Raw genomic sequence first — 22,720 nt, 5'->3', positions numbered from 1 at the left:
TTATAAAAGTTGTAATTACTATGTTCTTATAATTTGTTTTCAAGGTTCAGAAGGTGGTCTGAATATTCTAAGCTACTAGCACGGTTTTCGATTTAATTTGTTACGTTTCAAAAATGTTTTGTACAATTTATATTTACACCATTGTTTTGATAGAAACATATTTCAACATAACTTAATATACAGATCTTTTTTGAAAATAAATGCTTTACTAATTTCAGTTAAGCTTAATCTTTGTCACAGAAAACTTAGAGCATTTTCGATGATTGTTTTATTCGCCATTGAACTTGGAATATTTTGGATTGCAGTTTTGGTTGGAATCTGGAAATTAGCCAAGAGTAGTCGTTCAGTCGACAGCGCGTCCGAGCTGACGAGTCTTTCCAGCGCAGAGAGTTCCTCAATGTATGAATTCATAGGATTAGGCCCTGAGGGAATTAGGCTAAATGGGTTTGCGGCGCCCACGAATGCCAAATTGTTCAGCTGTCTGCGGATGTTGGACTCTACATGTGCCTTTTCGATCCTCTTATCCTTGGCTCTTCGATTTTGATACCAGATCTTGATTTGGTTCTCCGACAGACCCAAAGTGTCGGCAAGTTCAAATCTGCGACTTCTGAAATGGATAATAAATTGGTACTACCTGTTATTTTTATTTCGTAAACTCAAATGTTTCTTCAATTGCCAAAAGTAGAAAGTACTTTCTTTTAAAGCAACTTTCTTCGAAGTCCGAAACTGGAAACTTTGAAAAAAATCACAACTTTCCATTTTTAAAAAAATTGGGTTTGATAAACATAATTAGCTTCTTTTAGGCTCTTTAATACAAAATTTTTAAGCATAATGACCTTGCCCACGTGACCTTCAAAATTGTTGAGTGATCTTTTGAAATAAATTTGTGTAAGAGTATTGTAAATACCTGGTAATGTATTCATTCATTTGGAACTCCAGTTCTAATTTGATGGTCTGTTCGGCCGAGAAGGAAGTGCGTTGTCTTCTCCCATTCAACTGGTCCCCCCGCTTTGACCCTGCACCCCCTCCTCCACCTGGGCCACTATGTTTACGCTGCTGCAGACTCACTACAACATGCGTCACAATACAAAAACAATCTGATTGAAACTTTTAACTTAAAAAAAGTACAATTTGATCGAAACTTTTTACTAAACAGAATTATTTTTTGTGGATTTCGTTTGATTTGAAATCTATTCCTTAACTATTCGTTTATGGTCAATTACTATTTTATCTCTCCTACTCTTTTTGAAAAAAAATGAAATGAAATTTGCAACTTTTATTCATTGTTTTTTTTTTCAATTTAAGACCTTTGCCAGCCTCGCTATAAAATCATGATATCTTTCGTCAAGTTGGTAGTTTCTAAAAAACTTACGAAGAAAATTCGAATGCCGTTCTCTTGAAAATTCAGCGCCATCTGCTTGGTTTGTATTTGTCTGCGACCAGGCATATTTCGCCGACTCATTGTCGACTCCGGAAGCCGCGGAGCTTCGCGATTGCACTGAATCCATCCCGATCAGCTCTCGATTGTCCAAATTTAGTGAACCAAAAGGAGCCACTGCACTGACTGCGTCGATTAGTGCACTGATATTTGACCCCGCTAGCGCAGCCATGTCAAAAGATGGCGATATGTTCTGATTGTCGGCATTATGTTGTACACCCAATATGTCGGCTTGGTTGTATATCGGACTTATTTCCGAATGTTGATTGCGTTCAGATTGTAAACGGATTATTTTATTTTCAAAACTTCTATTCATTTTTTCTTTTGTTGACAAAATATCGTCGATTGAAAGAAATGATTTCTTGGGATTTCTGTCATTTTGTTCCATTTTATTTACTTAATTTCAGAGAATTTTACAAGACAGCTTTTTCTGGACAAAATTAAAAAGAAAAGTGAAAAACAAATAAAATTGGGATTCGGAGATTAGGAAATTGATCGTTATATTGCAAATTATTAAGCGCAGAGGAAGATTTGAAAGATGTTTTTTGATGGAATAAATCGATTGAAGAAAGAAAGAAAGGTGAAAAACAAACAAAAGTCAGTGATTAACTAGGTGATTAATGTGTTTATGATGACTGTTATTGCCAATGTATTTGGGGATTAAAAATATCGATTCAGAAGATCTTATTTATGATCTAATCGGACTGCAAGCGCGTTGAAATACAAGAGACTTCTTTTTGTTCCCAGGTGAAATCAGTGATTGATCGAGTCTATAAAAAACGTGCGCCGTAAAGTGATGCTTAATTCATTCCAGCTAATATCCCCCTTAAAATAATTAAAGCGGGAGGGAGGGGAGGGGAAGGGGAGAGAATAAAGACAATTGAAAGAGGACTAAATTGCAAATTGAAATTAAATCAATTCTCTTTTGTAGACCAAATTGATATTTACTTAACGACTGTTATTCAAATAATCTTTTTTGTTTTTGTCGTGTTTACATTTGCGGAATCTATGAAAAGTCATTTCTGTTCTTAGCTCTTAAAAAACGACTGCTGATCCTAAAAAAAATAATATTTTCTCAGATGTTAGGGGGGTTTATTTTTTCAATTAGGAAGTGGGAGAGGGGGGGGGTGGCTGGGTGGCGAAAGGTGACAAAGTCATATTATGGAGCACGTGAATGTAGAATGATGATAATGATGTTTTTATGAGGTTGATTTTGCCTCTCAGCTTGTCAGTGTTGTTGTTTTGTTTGTAGTCTTGGTATAAATAAATAGAATAAACAGACAATAAAATAACAATTGTACTGGCGGGATAAGATACATTAGAGAAAACAAGGTCAATAAAATGTGGCTTTTATGAACATGAATGAAATATATGAGTTACAAATTAACTTTTTATTGCCTTCATCATTAATTGTAATTGCCGATTCACCAGGTGTCTTTAGCACACAATTGATTGACTTTATGATAGCACAATCTCACTTCGTTTTTTAATCATCCGAACCATGTTTTCCCGATTTTTATCAGAAATTCAAAAAATGAGGGAAGCGACTAATATTCTGCAAATCAAGATAAACAGTCAAACTTATACGGTTTGAATGAAACCCCCCCCCCCTTCTTTGACCCTCTAAACCACTTAACGTGCCCTGTATTTGGTTCCGAAGTTTGAACTAAGGTTACTTCTAAAGGCTACTGAGTTACTTGCTGAGGTTGCTTGCTGAGCTATTGCCGTAACCGAATCTAATTGATTTTATTTTGAAAAACTTGATTTTTGTCAATTGTTTTGCATTATATCTATATAATGTCAATAATCATTTCGATTACCTACCAGCGCAGAGTTATAAATCGAGTACTCTCAAATTTTCATATTCAGAAATTTTTTTTAAACATAAATAGCTTTTTTCAAAAAGAAAATGTGATTTTTTCGCAGTCTGTAGATCTAGAATGATCTGGTTCTGCATTGTAAAAATACTCCCAAAACTCAATGCAGTCTCAGAAAAACAATTGATTAGCTCTGCAAAAGCGCAACTATTTGAGTAGCTGGTCAGAAAATGTTCCCACAGTTTTTACTCTGGCTCTAATGTAACTTCGTAATATTAGCAGTAGAAGTTTTCAGTGCTTTGGGCAACAACTAAAAACTACCAAGCACCAAGGATAGATTAATAATGCAAAAAAACGCCATAAATATTCTTAAATTTTTGTTCTGAATCACGTTTTTTGCTTGCTTTTATAACATTTTTACTTTTTAAAGTTTAGCCAACCCTGTAGATCTACGTATAGATCGCCCAGAGTAGATTAGAACCATCTAATAGAAGAAAAAAATGGACGCTCAAAAAAGTGCAAATATTTAATATTTAAAAATCTAAGGAAGCATGATGCTAATCTTAGACACAACCAATGTAATAGCATTTTTTTGAAACTAACGTATACTCAAACATTTCAATCAAACTAACCATTTCAAGAATTTACGTTTTTTGAATGAAAATACTTTTTGAATGAAAATATTTCCAAACCGTTAAAACAGAATAGTTGTATAATTTTGCCGACTTAACTTAATTGAAATTGATAATTTGTCAAAGCAAGCTGGCCTCTAAAGTGTGAGCTTTCATATCAAAAAGATTGTAGAATTCGAAACTAAAAAAAATCAATTAAAATTATTCAATCCAACCAAAACGAGGGAAAGATCTTAGAATTTTAGGAAGGCTTGTGGCGGACTTGCAGAAAAAAAACATTACACAAATTGTTTGTCTTTTTTAAAATTCAAATTTTCGAGCTTTTCAAAACCGTATACAGCCCTTGTTTAGCAAAAATTTTTCGCACCGCAAACAATTTTTTGAAAAAATAGCAGGTCAAAAAAGCTGTTCCATTTTTTGAAAAAAAAAGCAGGTCAAAAAAGCAGGTCAATATATCGATTCCTGAGAATGATTGTTATTTTGTCGTGGCTAATCTAAGTTAAAGTGGTAACTTACTTATTCTAACTTAGGGATAGTGATTGTATTCAAGTTTAGCGCCTGTAATTGTCGTTGAAGGTTTTTCTTCAAAGATACTATGTTTGCAAATGAAAATCTAAATTCATTGCTAAAAAAATTCTAAATATAAAAATTTTGTGTTGGCTTTTGCCGTACAACCATGAAACTTATGAGTAATTTCCTTTGTATTCGTATATCGGCTCGTGTCCGCGGTCTTATTTTAAAACCGGGTAGTTCTCGTATTGTTCGGAATAATGCCTCTGATCTATTGAGTCGTAGAGACCTTTCAATTAAATTATTGTCGTGAAACATTTTTGGAAATGTTTTTTATCTAAGTCTAATCTATTTTTGGTTAATTCTAAGCTATTTTGTTCCTTAAAGTCTTATTTGGGACTTATGATCGCACCAGATGAGTTATATTCTAAGGTCAACTCATAGAGGAATTTCAGATAAGGTACACCGTCTGCTCGTCACGCTATCTTATTTTCGGCCGGATAGATTCCTGCAACTTCTTAGTCTAATACCGATCTTAATCTTACTCTTGTATCTCTTAGTCTCACTAGATCTAGAGTATACTGGTTTTGTTACGAGTCGGTCTCTTGACAAAGCAACTAAGTTGTAAGATATTTCAAAATGCTCTGGTCCTGAAATTACAAGTAATTTCAGCATTACAAATAAGCGGGTTGTTAGTTTTAGGGAGTGTGATTGGTTAGTCTTTAATACTTTATAGGGATAAACTATCTAATTTATAACCAATAACTTCCGAACCGTTAAAACAGAATAGTTGTATAATTTTGCCGACTTAATTTAATTTAAATTGATAATTTGTCAAAGCAAGCTGGCCTCTAAAGTGTGAGCTTTCATATCAAAAAGATTGTAGAATTCGAAACTAAAAAATTTCAATATAAATTATTCAAACCAACCAAAACGAGGGAAAGATCTTAGAATTTTAGGAAGGCTTGTGGCGGACTTGCAGAAAAAAAAACATTGAACTAATTGTTTGTCTTTTTTAAAATTCAAATTTTCGAGCTTTTCAAAACCGTATACAGCACTTTTTTAGCAAAAATTTTCCGCACCGCAAACAATTTTTTGAAAAAAAAGCAGGTCAAAAAAGCAGGTCAATTTATCGATTCCTGAGAATGATTGTTATTTTGTCGTGGCTAATCTAAGTTAAAGTGGTAACTTACTTATTCTAACTTAGGGATAGTGATTGTGTTCAAGTTTAGCGCCTGTAATTGTCGTTGAAGATTTTTCTTCAAAGATACTATGTTTGCAAATGAAAATCTAAATTCATTTCTAAAAAAATTCTAATTATAAAAGTTTGTGTTGGCTTTTGCCGTACAACCATGAAACTTATGGGTAATTTCCTTTGTAGTCGTATATCGGCTATTGTCCGCGGTCTTTTTTTAATACCGGGTAGTTCTCGTATTGTTCGGAATAATGCCTCTGATCTATTGATTTGTAGAGACCTTTCAATTAAATTATTGTCGTGAAACATTTTTGGAAATGTTTTTTATCTAAGTCCATTCTATTTTTGGTTAATTATAAGCTATTTTGTTCCCTAAAGTCTTATTTGGGACTTATGGTTGCACCAGATGAGTTATATTCTAAGGTCAACTCATAGAGGAATTTCAGATAAGGTACACCGTCTGCTCGTCACGCTATCTTATTTTTCGGCCGGATAGATTCGTGCAACTTCTTAGTCTAATACCGATCTTAATCTTACTCTTGTATCTCTTAGTCTCACTAGATCTAGAGTATACTGGTTTTGTTACGAGTCGGTCTCTTAACAAAGCAACTAAGTTGTAAGATAATTCAAAATGCTCTGGTCCTGAAATTACAAGTAATTTCAGCATTACAAATAAGTGGGTTGTTAGTTTGAGGGAGTGTGATTGGTTAGTCTTTAATACTTTATAGGGATAAAATATCTAATTTATAACCAATAATTTCCGAACCGTTAAAACAGAATAGTTGTATAATTTTGCCGACTTAATTTAATTGAAATTGATAATTTGTCAATGCAAGCTGGCCTCTAAAGTGTGAGCTTTCATGTCAAAAATATTGTAGAATTCAAAACTAAAAAATTTCAATATAAATTATTCAAACCAACCAAAACGAGGGAAAGATCTTAGAATTTTAGGAAGGCTTGTGGCGGACTTGCAGAAAAAAAAACATAAAACAAATTGTTTGTCTTTTTTAAAATTCAAGTTTCCGAGCTTTTCAAAACCGTATACAGCCCTTGTTTAGCAACAATTTTCCGCACCGCAAACAAATTTTTGAAAAAATAGCAGGTCAAAAAAGCAGGTCAATATATCGATTCCTGAGAATGATTGTTACTTTCTCGTGGCTTATCTAAGTTAAAGTGTTAACTTACTTAATCTTACTTAGGGGTAGTGATTGTGTTCAAGGGCTGGAGAATAGTAAATCAATCCACAAGGTTCAGGTATAGTTAGAACACAAGTAGTTTGTTAGGTACTATTTTAAATTTACTAAAATTAAGTATTATCCTGGGTCAGGTAAGAGGGGGGTGGGGTCAAGTGAAGGATGAATAACCGAAGTTCTTTACTGCTTATCCTAATGAGAATGGTTACTGTGATTGAAAAATTTCTGTTAGTCCTGGATCTTGAGAAAGGGTTGTGAATCGACGTTTGAGGTCGTTAGACACTTTATTAATCGTGTGGGGGAGAACGAAATTGTTCTATTTGATCCAAGGATAAGCCTTGATGATCAGGATATAAATTAATGAAATCGAATTTAATCTAGGTAAAAATGAATTAAAGATCCAAGGAAAGCCTTGATGATCTGTTAAGTTTAAAAAGGTTTAATTTATAGAAAAATAATAAATAGCATAGGATAGTCCATTAAAATATAAGTTTAAGCTTTAATTTATAATTTTTTTGGTTTATTACTTTTTGATGATGTTAATGGATTCATGATTCGCTGTTATGTTTTAGGTGATGAAGCTGAGATGAAGAGATGATTTTTATATTACTAACAATTTGTGTGTTTACTAACTAATTTTTATAATTTTATTTTCAATAAACATTTTTTCCAGATATCTTTTTAAATTTACTGCAGATTTGAAGGGAACGACTTAGGGTGTTTTTATCAGTCGTTTTTGTACAATAATAAGTTTAGCGCCTGTAATTGTCGTTGAAGATTTTTCTCAAATTACTATGTTTGCAAATGAAAATCTAATTTCCTACCTAAAAAAATTCTAAATATAAAAGTTTGTGTTGGCTTTTGCCGTACGACCATGAAACTTATGGGTAATTTCTTTTGTAGTAGTATATCGTCTCTTGTCTGAAGTTTTTTTCCAATACCGGGTAGTTCTCGTATTGTACGGAATAATGCCTCTGATCTATTGAGTCGTAGAGACCTTTCAATTAAATTATTGTCGTGTAACGTTTTTGGAAACGTTTTTTTATCTAAGTCTAATCTATTTTTGGTTAATTCTAAGCTATTTTGTTCCTCAAGGTCTTATTTAGGACTTACGGTCGCATCAGATGAGTTATATTCTAAGGTCAACTCATAGGGTAATTTCAGATAGGTTACACCGTCTGCTCGTCACGCTATCTTATTTTCGGCCGGATAGATTCGTGCAACTTCTTAGTCTAATACCGATCTTAGTCTTACTCTTGTATCTCTTAGTCTCACTAGATCTAGAGTATAATGGTTTTGTTACGAGTCGGTCTCTTAACAAAGCAACTAAGTTGTAAGATATTTCAAAATGCTCTGGTCCTGAAATTACAAGTAATTTCAGCATTACAAATAAGTCGGTTGTTAGTTTGAGGGAGTGTGATTGGTTAGTCTTTAATACTTTATAGGGATAAAATATCTAATTTATAACCAATAATTTCCGAACCGTTAAAACAGAATAGTTGTATAATTTTGCCGACCTAATTTAATTGAAATTGATAATTTGTCAAAGCAAGCTGGCCTCTAAAGTGTGAGCTTTCATATCAAAAAGATTGTAGAATTCGAAATTAAAAAAATTCAATATAAATTATTCAAACCAACCAAAACGAGGGAAAGATCTTAGAATTTTAGGAAGGCTTGTGGCGGACTTGCAGAAAAAAAAACATTAAACTAATTGTTTGTCTTTTTTAAAATTCAAATTTTCGAGCTTTTCAAAACCGTATACAGCACTTGTTTAGCGAAAATTTTCCGCACCGCAAACAATTTTTTGAAAAAAAAGCAGGTCAAAAAAGCAGGTCAATTTATCGATTCCTGAGAATGATTGTTATTTTGTCGTGGCTAATCTAAGTTAAAGTGGCAACTTACTTATTCTAACTTAGGGATAGTGATTGTGTTCAAGTTTAGCGCCTGTAATTGTCATTGAAGGTTTTTCTTCAAAGATACTATGTTTGCAAATGAAAATCTAAATTCATTGCTAAAAAAAATCTAAATATAAAAGTTTGTGTTGGCTTTTGCCGTACAACCATGAAGTTATGGGTAATTTCCTTTGTAGTCGTATATCGGCTCTTGTCCGCGGTCTTTTTTTAATACCGGGTAGTTCTCGTATTGTTCGGTATAATGTCTCTGATCTATTGAGTCGTAGAGACCTTTCAATTAAATTATTGTCGTGAAACATTTTTGGAAATGTTTTTTATCTAAGTCTAATCTATTTTTGGTTAATTCTAAGCTATTTTGTTCCTTAAAGTCTTATTTGGGACTTATGGTCGCACCAGATGAGTTACATTCTAAGGTCAACTCATAGAGGAATTTCAGATAAGGTACACCGTCTGCTCGTCACGCTATCTTATTTTCGGCCGGATAGATTCGTGCAACTTCTTAGTCTAATACCGATCTTAATCTTACTCTTGTATCTCTTAGTCTCACTAGATCTAGAGTATACTGGTTTTGTTACGAGTCGGTCTCTTAACAAAGCAACTAAGTTGTAAGATAATTCAAAATGCTTTGGTCCTGAAATTACAAGTAATTTCAGCATTACAAATAAGTGGGTTGTTAGTTTGAGGGAGTGTGATTGGTTAGTCTTTAATACTTTATAGGGATAAAATATCTAATTTATAACCAATAATTTCCGAACCGTTAAAACAGAATAGTTGCATAATTTTGCCGACTTACTTTAATTGAAATTGATAATTTGTCAAAGCAAGCTGGCCTCTAAAGTGTGATTTTTCATATCAAAAAGATTGTAGAATTCGAAAGTAAAAAATTTCAATGTAAATTATTCAAACCAACCAAAACGAGGGAAAGATCTTAGAATTCTAGGAAGGCTTGTGGCGGACTTGCAGAAAAAAAACATAAAACAAATTGTTTGTCTTTTTTAAAATTCAAGTTTCCGAGCTTTTCAAAACCGTATACAGCCCTTGTTTAGCAACAATTTTCCGCACCGCAAACAAATTTTTGAAAAAGTAGCAGGTCAAAAAAGCAGGTCAATATATCGATTCCTGAGAATGATTGTTACTTTCTCGTGGCTTATCTAAGTTAAAGTGTTAACTTACTTAATCTTACTTAGGGGTAGTGATTGTTTTCAAGGGCTGGAGAATAGTAAATCAATCCACAAGGTTCAGGTATAGTTAGAACACAAGTAGTTCGTTAGGTACTATTTTAAATTTACTAAGTTTAAGTATTATCCTGGGTCAGGTAAGAGGGGGGGGGGGTCAAGTGAAGGATGAATAACCGAAGTTCTTTACTGCTTATCCTAATGTTTGCAAATGAAAATCTAAAATCATTGCTAAAAAAAATTCTAAATATAAAAGTTTGTGTTGGCTTTTGCCGTACGACCATGAAACTTATGGGTAATTTCTTTTGTAGTAGTATATCATCTTTTTTCCGCGGTTTTTTTTAATACCGGGTAGTTCTCGTATTGTACGGAATAATGCCTCTGATCTAATGAGTCGTAGAGACCTTTCAATTAAATTATTGTCGTGTAACGTTTTTGGAAACGTTTTTTATCTAAGTCTAATCTATTTTTGGTTAATTCTAAGCTGTTTTGTTCCTCAAGGTCTTATTTAGGACTTATGTTTGCACCAGATGAGTTATATTCTATGGTCAACTCATAGGGTAATTTCAGATAAGGTACACCGTCTGCTCGTCACGCTATCTTATTTTCGGCCGGATAGATTCGTGCAACTTCTTAGTCTAATACCAATCTTAATCTTACTCTTGTATCTTTTATTCTCAATAGATCTAGAGTATACTGGTTTTGCTACGAGTCGGTCTCTTAACAAAGCAACTAAGTTGTAAGTTAAATTCAAAATACTCGTGATTGGTTAGTCTTTAATTTTTAATAGGGATAAAATATCTAATTTATAACCAATAATAATATATTGTTTGGATCTGGTTCCAATTTGTTCGGCTGAAAATAGAGAGCGTAAAATAGTTCCAAAAGCGCTTCTATCCCCATCTCCCTCCTAAAAGTATTTAAATTGAAACAATGTAATTGACATTAATATTCAGCCAACTTTGTGGGTGAACAAACAAAACTTAGAAAACATAAATTTTTCTTGAAAAATTTTGACTTTAAAATTTGTCTTAAAATTTTAGCTTTATTTTTTTTCTAAATTTATCAGAAAGCATAATTATACTCGCTTTTGGACGATATTTTTTGTCAGCTGAAAAAATATTTAGCCACAAAATCAAAGTAATTACCAAGTCAAATTTAGCTGATAACTAGTCCATTTTGAGAAGAAACATCAAAGTAGTGCAACAAGGTTACAAGAAATAAGCTAAAACCTTGCAGAATTTTTTTTTCGAAAAAACAAATACAGGTAACCACTGCTGCAAAATTGATACGATTTCATAACAAAAAACGTGCACCAGGAACATCATTTAAAAATGGGCTTTTTTCAATCTGTGAACTTCTTCGATGAAAAAAAAGAAGCATATTTACTTTATGAAGCAATTTTTTAAGTAAATTCAAGACAAAAAAGTTTAATTCAAAAAACTGTTTATATGAAAACTGATTTTAAACTTATTTGACTTTTTGAATATTCTTATGTGCTTTGCTCTGGCTCTTTTTTGCTTTTGCTATCGCTCAATGAAATCTGCCATCTTTTGATCGCATAGTAGTTAAAAGTGTTTTTTTTCTGATAGAATCTGAAACACACTTTGATGATAAGACTTTTACAAAACTTGGAAAAAATTCACAGAATTTGATAGATAGTTTGCCGATAGAAATTGGAAAAATTTTTTTAACCGACTTACCAATCGTTCTTTTCCCTCTCAAAATATCTACCGAAGAATCTTCTTCCCACAGTTCAAAACGATTTTTTTGTTGCCGAAACAAATCATTTTTTTCCCAAAAAATAACTAGTTTAAATATGACAGAAGTTGTCATTTAGAGCATTCAAACTTCCCATTTTACTATTTTCCCTAGCTAATAATTTCAAAACAGGGAAAAGATGGGTTGTTAATTATCATTAATTTTGGTTCAAATATGCAGTTCTATGACATGCTTTTGAAGTTCTAACAATGAGTTGCTGATTATTTGGAGATTTCAAGTTGTTTTCAAAAATCAGAAAATTGAGTTAGAATTTTTGTGTTTGTTCTTCAAAACTACTAACAAAAGATATTCGACATCTTAAAATGAAGAAAAATGGGTAACTCAATCTCATTTCTCATGACTAATATTAGCCAATGAACACTAAAAAAAACTTTTCAAATGGATGAAATTATGAGACGTAAAGGAAACTTTGACAATTCTTTCTGTAACAAAGTACATTTCAAACAAATCAGCAAGTATTTTGGTTCACTTTTTAGCTATTCATAACAATTTTAACTACCATTTCAACGGTAAAACTTTTGTAAAACTTTCAAGTTTGAAGATTTTTGGAAACAGTTTGAAAAATTGAATTGTTTGGATTTTTCGCAAATCTAACTAGATCGATGGTTTTTACAATAAAAAAGTTAATTAGCGTTTGGAACAGTTTTGCAAAAATTCAATAAAATAAAATTGAATATATTTCACAAACACTACTAATGATCTTCTAAAAGAAATAAAAGTCTTTTTGGTGCTTAAGCAAGCCAAACTTGTCATTTTCATAAATGAGAATTTCTTCCTTGCAAGATATTGTTGATATCAACTCGATGCATTTAACCAACTAACAAAACGTAGTTCGTTATTGCAATTCAAAATGTTCGAAACAATTACCAGAATAAATAACAATCCGAGGCCGAACTATAAGACTTTATGAATTGTAAGCAGATTTCACAAGAAGCCAATATCAGATTTGTTGCGGAATCCGCATCATTGTTTTTTATTTGATTTTCAACGGTATTTTAAATTCCACAAACAAATAACTGAAAAACTGTACCCTTTAAACTCGCCATAAACATAGATATAATGGCGGAATCCGCTACAGTATTTGCGAAATCCGGAAAATTTTGTTGGACCCACAAACAAATAAAACTGAAAGTGGAATCCGCAAATTGTAAACTGACTCCGCAAAGTTGCCAATGTTTGGAGCGAGTTTGAGGGCTACAGTGTTGTGAGCTTTTTGTTTATGGAATTTGAAACAGCTACAAACTTCAACGAAATCCCGAACTAAAAGACTGTGCCCCTCAATTTGCCTCCAAACCTAAGCACAAACAGACACCAAGTTGCGCGCTTTCCAGTGCATGGTTTGGCCTTGCCATGAAAAAAAAAGATGAAATTTCTTGATTTGATTATCTCATCAATTTTCAATTTTTAACTTATCAAATTTGATATCCGGCATTTAAACTCAAGAAAGATTTACTGGAAAAAATTCTATCATATTGCTCAAAGCTCACTGTTTTGTAAATATTTTGAGCATGTCGGATCGCAAATTTGCGTATCTGGACCAGAATCCAGAAAAATCGATGTTTTTTAAATCTTTGTCCACACTTCAATAAACTCTATCAAAAAAGACAATAATTTTGCTGGGCTATAACCCATAGCTGTATTCTTGCTCAAAATTTGCAAGAAAACTGTATAAACACCTCCTTGACAGTGACGTCTCAAGTGAAAGTTTTGAAGTGACGGAGTTATACATAACACAAACGGTTGCTGCTGCATTTGTCTTCTGAAATGCCCTTGTAGTCAAATTTTAGCTCTCTTCAACACTTCCTCTGGATCTAGCGTTTCGAATGCTAGTGTATCCTGCAACGTCATATTTTTCATTTTTGCAATGAAAAGCTCACGAACTATCTCACTTTCGAGTGACCCAAGTTCTGATCTGGCTGCTTGCGCAGTTAACGCTGCGTGGAATGCCTCCAGCGATCCCCTGATTCTTGCATTCGTGTGAACAATTTGTATCTTTCATAAGTCACGCATTTAACATTTTGAAACGAGACAGATGCTAGTTCTGTAGTTTCCTTGAATGACAATTTGGAAATTTCAGCGTGTGGATTTTTCTGCAAAAATCTTTTCTTTCCTTCAGTTCCCAGAGAGAGAAATAAATTTGATACAAACTTCTTCTCTACCTCATTATAATAAACTTTGTGACCAACCCTTGGGCCCCGTGTCCTTCTCTCCTCATTTTCCAGCATAAATCGATCTCTTGCTAGCTTATCTCGGAGGTTTCTGACTGTCGTCGCAGCTTCATCCTCTCCCTCTCGTGGCGTTTTTAGTCTTGGAGGTGGTTCTACTGAGATATCTTTTGGATCCTCTAACATAACTTCCGGTTTTACATTTTTTTTACGGTTACGGCCATTAGAAATAGCTCGAACCAGATTTTAAATTGCCACGGTGGGTCTATATTTGCTGACACCCAAGATACTGTGTTCCCATATCAGTACGATTGTCCTGAGCTGCGAATCCTACTGGCTGCGCCATGTAATATCTGATACGGTATCTCGTTGGATAACAAGTGATAATTCAAGAATGTATTCTTTGTAGCTCGAATTAATTGTTTTCTCTGTCTATTTTGTAGTCACTGAGAGTGATGCAGCAGTTCAAGCTCTGAGCTCTCAGCTGTGTACCAATGTCTCTAATCTAGTGACCTTGGACACATCTTAATAATATCATTTAATACCACTGAAGGTTATTATTACAACATGCAATTACTGCTATTGCAGTAGCAGTATGGCAGGGATGGAAAAGAGCCGATTGAAGCAATTTTGGGGCAGGCTTGTAAAAAAGAGAGGAAGTTGTTTATTGCCTGAGGAACATTTGGTTGTATATTAATATTTTTTTTCAGAAGGGGGTTTCGAGTAGGAAACTAACCTATGGCGGAAGAATGGAGGAAGCTTGCCGAGGGGGGGGGGTTGTGTTATAAAAAAAAGAAAAAAAGAGTTACCCGATGGCCATGTGATTGTATATGAATATCTTTTTGTAGAAATGGGCGGTGAATGCGCAGAAGATGAAGAGGAGGGGGAAGAGGATCCAAGTGGAGATGAATGCGGACTGGGGACTGTAGGGGTATAACTTGACTCATGCGATCAGCGTGATCTCCACCAGAAATAGCAGAATGCCCACTGCTGTCGCACAGAACCACGCTATCTGAATAAAGAAAAATAGTCTCTTTATTACTCGTACTGCTGCTCAATCCCTCCCCCCACCCGACAGTAATCTCCCAACAGACAACCCCATTCCCCCGACAAGTATTCTGCACGATCTCCCCTAAAAATTAGAATGCATAGACACCAAGGGGCCTTTAGAAAAACTCTAGAGTCTGCCAGCCAAAACTTGAGGATTTAAATTAGCACCAAAGGAGGGATTGACCAATTAGTACCAAAGGTTTGAATTCCTGAGGGGTGGCAGCTACTGATTCTAAATTTGTTGCGCATCCCTTCAACAACTGACATGTTTAGACAGACCTTGACTTATCCTTCAATTAGAATATCTTTCTCGTTGTCGACGGTTGCATTTCCGTCCTCAATGTTATCCAGCCAGGGCCCTTTGTTTTGTCAGCTGCACAGATAGAATTTACAGTTGACAAGCTTCAGGCATCGAGTAACTTCTTGTAAAAATTAAAAACCCAAATTTTTTTTTCGTCTCTCATTTGAAGCTGGAATGGTGATTCATACCACAGGCAGAACTACAAATCTTTTATCTTTGTGAACGTTTTTGTTTTTTCATGCCTGAAAACTGTTTATTAGAAAATAGAAAGAAGTTGAGATTATTTTCTCCAGGTCGATGTATTAACTTTTTCTGAACTACTAACTGAATGTGAATCGAACGATCCTTGATAAAGCCATGTTGGAACAAAAAATTTTAAAAAAAAGCGCTCATTTTTGCTCACAGACAACATTTTGGGTGCTGCGAAAATCTTGCTTCGTGTTTTTACTTATTATGTCAGAGTTGGATGATGATGTTTTATGCGTTTTCACATGAAGGTGAAGATTTAACTCGTTCCAAGTATTTTTCCAATGGGGGTGTTAATTTCTACCGCAACCCCTAATTTCTGATTTTGAAAATTGAAATTGAGTCTGTAACAGCGGTTGTTCGTGAGAGATAGATACAGCTCGCGTACGTTAATTGTTTTTCTCGAAAAAAAAATGGTCTAAACTTGACTAATTTAGGCTTAATCATTGCCCCTCCCACCCCTACCTCCCCTACAACTCAAGTAAGCTTCATTTTTTTGGTGTAACGAGTGTCAGCACAGTAAAATCATGGCGACCAAGTACATTTCAACTAGCTTTAATAATCAACATGTCAAACTTTAATAGCAAACAGAAAAAATGAAAAAAAAATTTAAAAGAAAAGTTTCAAATAGCAAAAGTAAGAAAAGTTACAAAAAATAGAATCAAAGTACAGAAAAATGAAAAAGCGTTCAATTTCGTTGGGCTTTAACGCATAGCTGTATTTTTGCTCAACATTTGCAAGGAAATTGTATAAACACTTCTTTGACAGTGGACTCTCACGTGACATTTTGATTTTATTTCTAATGAACAACACAAACAAGTAACGTTTCTTCGAATTTTTTTGGGCCAAGAAGAAAATTCAAACTTTTTTTGTTCCGATCACTGGAAAAGCACAAAACTTGTTTGGACAATTGTGAGCGGAACCCGCAAATTGTGAACTGATTCCGCAAAATTGCCTATTTTAGGAGCGAGTTCGAGGGATACAGTGTTGTGAGCTATTCTTTTGTGGAATTTAAAACAGCAAAGAGGATAAAATAAACCCAAACTGAAACGTTGTTTCCCTCGATTTCCCCCGGCTCCAAATAAAGACAATTTTGCGGAATACGCTTCAGTATTAAATTTATCAGAAAGCATAATTATACTCGCTTTTGGACAATATTTTTTGTCAGCTGAAAAAATATTTAGCAACAACATCAAAGTCATTACCAAGTCAAATTTTGCTGATAACTAGTCCATTTTGAGAAGAAACATCAAAGTAGTGCCACAAAGTTACAAAAATTAAGCTAAAACCTTCCGGTTTTTTTTCGAAAAAACAAATACAGGTAACCACTGCTGCAAAATTGATACGATTTCATAACAAAAAACGTGCACCAGGAACATCATTTAAAAATGGGATTTTTTCAATCTGTGAACTTCTTCGATGAAAAAAAAGAAGCATATTTACTTTATGAAGCAATGTTTTAAGTAAATTCAAGACGGAAAAGTTTAATTCAAAAAACTGTTTATATGAAAACTGATTTTAAACTTATTTAACTTTTTGAATATTCTTTTGTGCTTTGCTCTGGCTCTTTTTTGCTTTTGCTATCGCTCAATGAAATCTGCCATCTTTTGATCGCATAGTAGGTAAAAGTGTTTTTTTTTCTGATAGAATCTGAAACACACTTTGATGATAAGACTTTTATAAAACTTGGAAAAAATTCACAGAATTTGATAGATAGTTTGCCGATAGAAATTCGAAAATTTTTTTAACCGACTTACCAATCGTTCTTTTCTCTCTCAAAATATCTACCGAAGAATCTTCTTCCCACAGTTCAAAACGATTTTTTTGTTGCCGAAACAAATCATTTTTTTCCCAAAAAATAACTAGTTTAAATATGACAGAAGTTGTCATTTAGAGCATTCAAACTTCCCATTTTACTATTTTCCCTAGCTAATAATTTCAAAACAGGGAAAAGATGGGTTGTTAATTATCATTAATTTTGGTTCAAATATGCAGTTCTATGACATGCTTTTGAAGTTCTAACAATGAGTTGCTGATTATTTGGAGATTTCAAGTTGTTTTCAAAAATCAGAAAATTGAGTTAGAATTTTTGTGTTTGTTCTTCAAAACTACTAACAAAAGATATTCGACATCTTAAAATGAAGAAAAATGGGTAACTCAATCTCATTTCTCATGACTAATATTAGCCAATGAACACTAAAAAAAAGTTCAAGCATGTCAAAAACTTTTCAAATGGATGAAATTATGAGACGTAAAGGAAACTTTGACAATTCTTTCTGTAACAAAGTACATTTCAAACAAATCAGCAAGTATTTTGGTTCACTTTTTAGCTATTCATAACAATTTTAACTACCATTTCAACGGTAAAACTTTTGTAAAACTTTCAAGTTTGAAGATTTTTGGAAACAGTTTGAAAAATTGAATTGTTTGGATTTTTCGCAAATCTAACTAGATCGATGGTTTTTACAATAAAAAAGTTAATTAGCGTTTGGAACAGTTTTGCAAAAAATCAATAAAATAAAATTGAATATATTTCACAAACACTACTAATGATCTTCTAAAAGAAATAAAAGTCTTTTTGGTGCTTAAGCAAGCCAAACTTGTCATTTTCATAAATGAGAATTTCTTCCTTGCAAGATATTGTTGATATCAACTCGATGCATTTAACCAACTAACAAAACGTAGTTCGTTATTGCATTTCAAAATGTTCGAAACAATTACCAGAATAAATAACAATCCGAGGCCGAACTATAAGACTTTATGAATTGTAAGCAGATTTCACAAGAAGCCAATATCAGATTTGTTGCGGAATCCGCATCATTGTTTTTTATTTGATTTTCAACGGTATTTTAAATTCCACAAACAAATAACAGAAAAACTGTACCCTTTAAACTCGCCATAAACATAGATATAATGGCGGAATCCGCTACAGTATTTGCGAAATCCGGAAAATTTTGTTGGACCCACAAACAAATAAAACTGAAAGTGGAATCCGCAAATTGTAAACTGACTCCGCAAAGTTGCCAATGTTTGGAGCGAGTTTGAGGGCTACAGTGTTGTGAGCTTTTTGTTTATGGAATTTGAAACAGCTACAAACTTCAACGAAATCCCGAACTAAAAGACTGTGCCCCTCAATTTGCCTCCAAACCTAAGCACAAACAGACACCAAGTTGCGCGCTTTCCAGTGCATGGTTTGGCCTTGCAATGAAAAAAAAAGATGAAATTTCTTGATCTGATTATCTCATCAATTTTCAATTTTTAACTTAACAAATTTGATATCCGGCATTTAAACTCAAGAAAGATTTACTAGAAAAAATTCTATCATATTGCTCAAAGCTCACTGTTTTGTAATTATTTTGAGCATGTCGGATCGCAAATTTGCGTATCTGGACCAGAATCCAGAAAAATCGATGTTTTTTAAATCTTTGTCCACACTTCAATAAACTCTACCAAAAAAGACAATATTTTTGCTGGGCTATAACCCATAGCTGTATTCTTGCTCAAAATTTGCAAGAAAATTGTATAAACACCTCTTTGACAGTGACGTCTCAAGTGAAAGTTTTGAAGTGACGGATTTATACATAACACAAACAGTAGCTGCTGCATTTTTCTTTTGAAATGCCCTTGTAGTCAATTTACTATAGCTCTCTTCAACACTTCCTCTGGATCTAGCGTTTCGAAAGGCAGTGTATCCTGCAACGTCATATTTTTCATTTTTGGAATGAAAAGCTCACGAACTATCGCACTTTCGAGTGACCCAAGTTCTGATCTGGCTGTTCTGCAAAAATCTTTTCTTTCCTTCAGTTCCCAAAGAGAGAAGTAATCTTGACACAAGCTTCTTCTGTACCTCATTATAATAAACTTTCTGAACAACCCTTGGGCCCCGTGTCCTTCTCTCCTCATTTTCCAGCATAACTCGATCTCTTGCTAGCTTATCTCGGAGGTTTCTGACTGTCGTCGCAGCTTCATCCTTTCCCTCTCGTGGCGTTTCTGGTCTTGGAGGTGGTTCTACTGAGATATCTTTTGGATCCTCTAACATAACTTCCGGTTTTACATTTTTTTTACGGTTACCGCCATTAGAAATAGCTCGAACCAGATTTTAAAATAACACAGTGGGTCTAGATTTGCTGACACCCAAGATACTGTGTTCCCATATCAGTACGATTTTCCTGAGCTGCAAATCCTGCTGGCTGCGCCATGTAATATCTGATACGGTATCTCGTTGGATAACTAATGATAATTCAAGAATGTATTCTTTGTAGCTTGAATTAATTGTTTTCTCTGTCTATTTTGTAGTCACTGAGAGTGATGCAGCAGTTCAAACTCTGAGCTCTCAGCTGTGTACCAATGTCTCTAATCTAGTGCCCTTGGACACATCTTAATAATAACATTTAATACCACTGAAGGTTATTATTACAATATGCAATTACTGCTATTGCAGTAGCAGTATGGCAGGGATGGAAAAGAGCCGATTGAAGCAATTTTGGGGCAGGCTTATAAAAAAGAGAGAAGTTGTTTGTTGCCTGAGGAACATTTGGTTGCATATTAATATCTTTTTTCAGAAGGAGGTTCGAGTAGGAAACTAACCTATGACGGAAGAATGGAGGAAGTTTGCCGGGGGGGGGGGGTTGTGTTATAAAAAAAAAGGAAAAAAGAGTTGCCTGATGGCCATGTGATTGTATATGAATATCTTTTTGTAGAAATGGGCGGCGAATGCGTAGAAGATGAAGAGGAGGGGGAAGAGGATCCAAAGGAGATGAATGCGGAATGGGGACTGTAGGGGTAGAACTTGACTCATGCGATCAGCATGATCTCCACCAGAAATAGCACTGCTGTCGCACAGAACCACGCTATCTGAATAAAGAAAAACAGTCTCTTTCTTACTCGTACTGCTGCTCAATCCCTCCCCCCACCCGACAGTAATCTCCCAACAGACAACCCTATTCCCCCGACAAGTATTCTGCACGATCTCCCCTAAAAATTAGAATGCATAGACACCAAGGGGCCTTTAGAAAAATTTTAGGGTCAGCGAGCCAAAACTTGAGGATTTAAATTAGCACCAAAGGAGGGATTGACCAATTAGTACCAAAGGTTTGAATTCCTGAGGGGTGGCGGCTACTGATTCTAAATTTGTTGCGCATCCCTTCAACAACTGACATGTTTAGACAGACCTTGACTTATCCTTCATATAGAATCTCTTTCTCATTGTCGACGGTTGCATTTGCGTCCTCAATGTTATCCGGGGCACTTTGTTTTGCCAGCTGCACAGATAGAATTTACAGTTGACAAGCTTCAGCCATCGAGTAACTTCTTGTAAAAATTAAAAAATTAAAAATCCAAATTTTTTTTTTTCGTCTCTCATTTGAAGCTGGAATGGTGACTCATACCACAGGCAGAACTACAAATCTTTTATCTTTGTGAACGTTTTAGTTTTTTCAGGCCTGAAAACTGTTTATTAGAAAATAGAAAGAAGTTGAGATCATTTTCTCCAGGTCAATTTATTAACTTTTTCTGAACTACTAACTGAATGTGAATCGAACTATCCTTGATAAAGGCATGTTGGAACAAAAAATTTAAAAAAAATGCGCTCATTTCCGCTCACAGACATCATTTTGGGTGCTGCGAAAATCTTGCTTCGTGTTTTTACTTATTATGTCAGAGTTCCATGATAATTTTTTATGCGTTTTCACATGAAGGTGAAGATTTAACTCGTTCCAAGTATTTTCCCAATGGGGGTGTTAATTTCTACCGTAACCCCTGATTTCTGATTTAGAAAATTGAAATTGAGTCTGTAACAGCGGTTGTTCGTGAGAGATAGATACAGCTCGCGTACGTTAATTGTTTTTCTCGAAAAAAAATGGTCTAAACTTGACTAATTTAGGCTGAATCATTGCCCCTCCCACCCCTACCTCCCCTAAAACTCAAGTAAGCTTCAATTTTTTGGTGTAACGAGGGTCGGCACAGTAAAATCATGGCGACCAAGTACATTTGGACTAGCTTTAATAATCAACAGTCAAACTTTAATAGCAAACAGAAAAAAAGAAAAGATTTTTAAACGTAAAGTTTCAAATAGCAAAAGTAAGAAAATTTACAAAAAATAGAAGCAAAGTACAGAAAAGGAGAAAAGCGTTCAATTTTGTTGGGCTTTAACGCATAGCTGTATTTTTGCTCAAAATTTGCAAGGAAACTGTATAAACACTTCTTTGACAGTGGACTCTCACGTGACATTTTGATTTTATTTCTTATGAACAACACAAACAAGTAACGTTTCTTCGAATTTTTTCGGGCCAAAAAGAAAATTCAAACTTTTTTGTTCCGATCACTGGAAAAGCACAAAACTTGTTTGGACAATTGTGAGCGGAACCCGCAAATTGTGAACTGATTCCGCAAAATTGCCTATTTTAGGAGCGAGTTCGAGGGATACAGTGTTGTGAGCTATTCTTTTGTGGAATTTAAAACAGCAAAGAGGATAAAATAAACCCAAACTGAAACGTTGTTTATTTTTGCTCGGCTATGACGCGTTGCTATGTTCTTGCACAAGTTTTGCTATGAAACTGTAAAAACACCTCGTTGACAGTGACGTCTCAAGTGACAGTTTTGATATTGTTTCTTAGATACAACTCAAACAAGTAACGTTTCGTTGATTTTGGTTGAGCCAGGAACAAACTTCAAGATTTTGTTTGTTCCGATCACTGAAAATGGAAAAAAAATTTTTGCTTTTATTTAGAAAACTAAATCCGGATGAATGAATTGTTGATTCATCGACCTTAAGGGTTTTCTAAAAAAAACTTATTTTTTTTTCTTCAAATTCTCTATTTGTTGGCTGTCATTTTTTTAAACACAAATATTGTCAATAAAGTGTGATTGACTAATTTTCTACGCGTTTGTAAAGTGCTCAAATCACACCACCCTCTAAAAACGACACTATTTGAAGAAAATAAACAAAAAAAAGCCTTTTTCAATGATAATGCTACTTGCACAGCACTCGGCTATCCTTGTTTTTAGTGTATTTGAACCTTTTTAAGCTAATGTTTCTTCTTTTTATCTTCCGCGTTCTTCGATTTGCCTTATGGACTCTCTATTTGACTATGTTTTGGCCCGTAACACAATAATCTCAGCGAAAAAAAAAACTCGCATATTTCACCTTAACATGAACTTAAATCGTATCTTTAATTGTCAACAAGAACAAACTGATTAGCAGAAAACGTTGATTAAGGCGCCTTAAAAAATGTGGAGTAATTATAAGAGCAGCGGAGTCAAATTGGGCATATTTTTTTAAGTTTTGAGAATTTTTTGGACATTT

The 22,720-nt window shown here is 34.2% G+C and overlaps 2 protein-coding genes across 3 annotated transcripts in view; both read right to left on the bottom strand.

Moving 5' to 3' along the window:
• The window catches only part of LOC134845453 (phospholipase DDHD1-like), a 332,903-nt gene that overhangs the window by 139,579 nt on the left and 170,604 nt on the right, over window positions 1-22,720 (bottom strand). The window lies entirely within an intron of this gene.
• Window positions 214-1,939, bottom strand: LOC134846397 (homeobox protein ceh-19-like). The gene is made up of 3 exons (XM_063863733.1): window positions 1,373-1,939; window positions 908-1,067; window positions 214-607 (listed from the first exon to the last, which is right to left on the bottom strand). The coding sequence occupies exons 1-3, from the start codon at window positions 1,824-1,826 to the stop codon at window positions 235-237; spliced, it is 987 nt and encodes a 328-aa protein (XP_063719803.1). The 5' UTR covers window positions 1,827-1,939; the 3' UTR covers window positions 214-234.

The sequence above is a fragment of the Symsagittifera roscoffensis genome, chromosome 5 (genome assembly GCF_963678635.1).
Source record: "Symsagittifera roscoffensis chromosome 5, txSymRosc1.1, whole genome shotgun sequence".
Classification (NCBI taxonomy): domain Eukaryota; kingdom Metazoa; phylum Xenacoelomorpha; order Acoela; family Convolutidae; genus Symsagittifera; species Symsagittifera roscoffensis.
Note: the sequence above shows the minus strand (reverse complement) of the source record. Positions and strands in the feature narration are given on the sequence as shown.

Bases quoted from the DNA above. Each gene is read 5' to 3' on its own strand.
- LOC134846397 (XM_063863733.1), bottom strand. From the start codon at position 1,826: ATGGAACAAAATGACAGAAATCCCAAGAAATCATTTCTTTCAATCGAC. The intron at 1,068-1,372 runs GTAAGTTTTTTA...CGCATGTTGTAG, and splicing joins ACGGCATTCGAATTTTCTTC to TGAGTCTGCAGCAGCGTAAA. The intron at 608-907 runs GTATTTACAATA...TATCCATTTCAG, and splicing joins ATGAATGAATACATTACCAG to AAGTCGCAGATTTGAACTTG.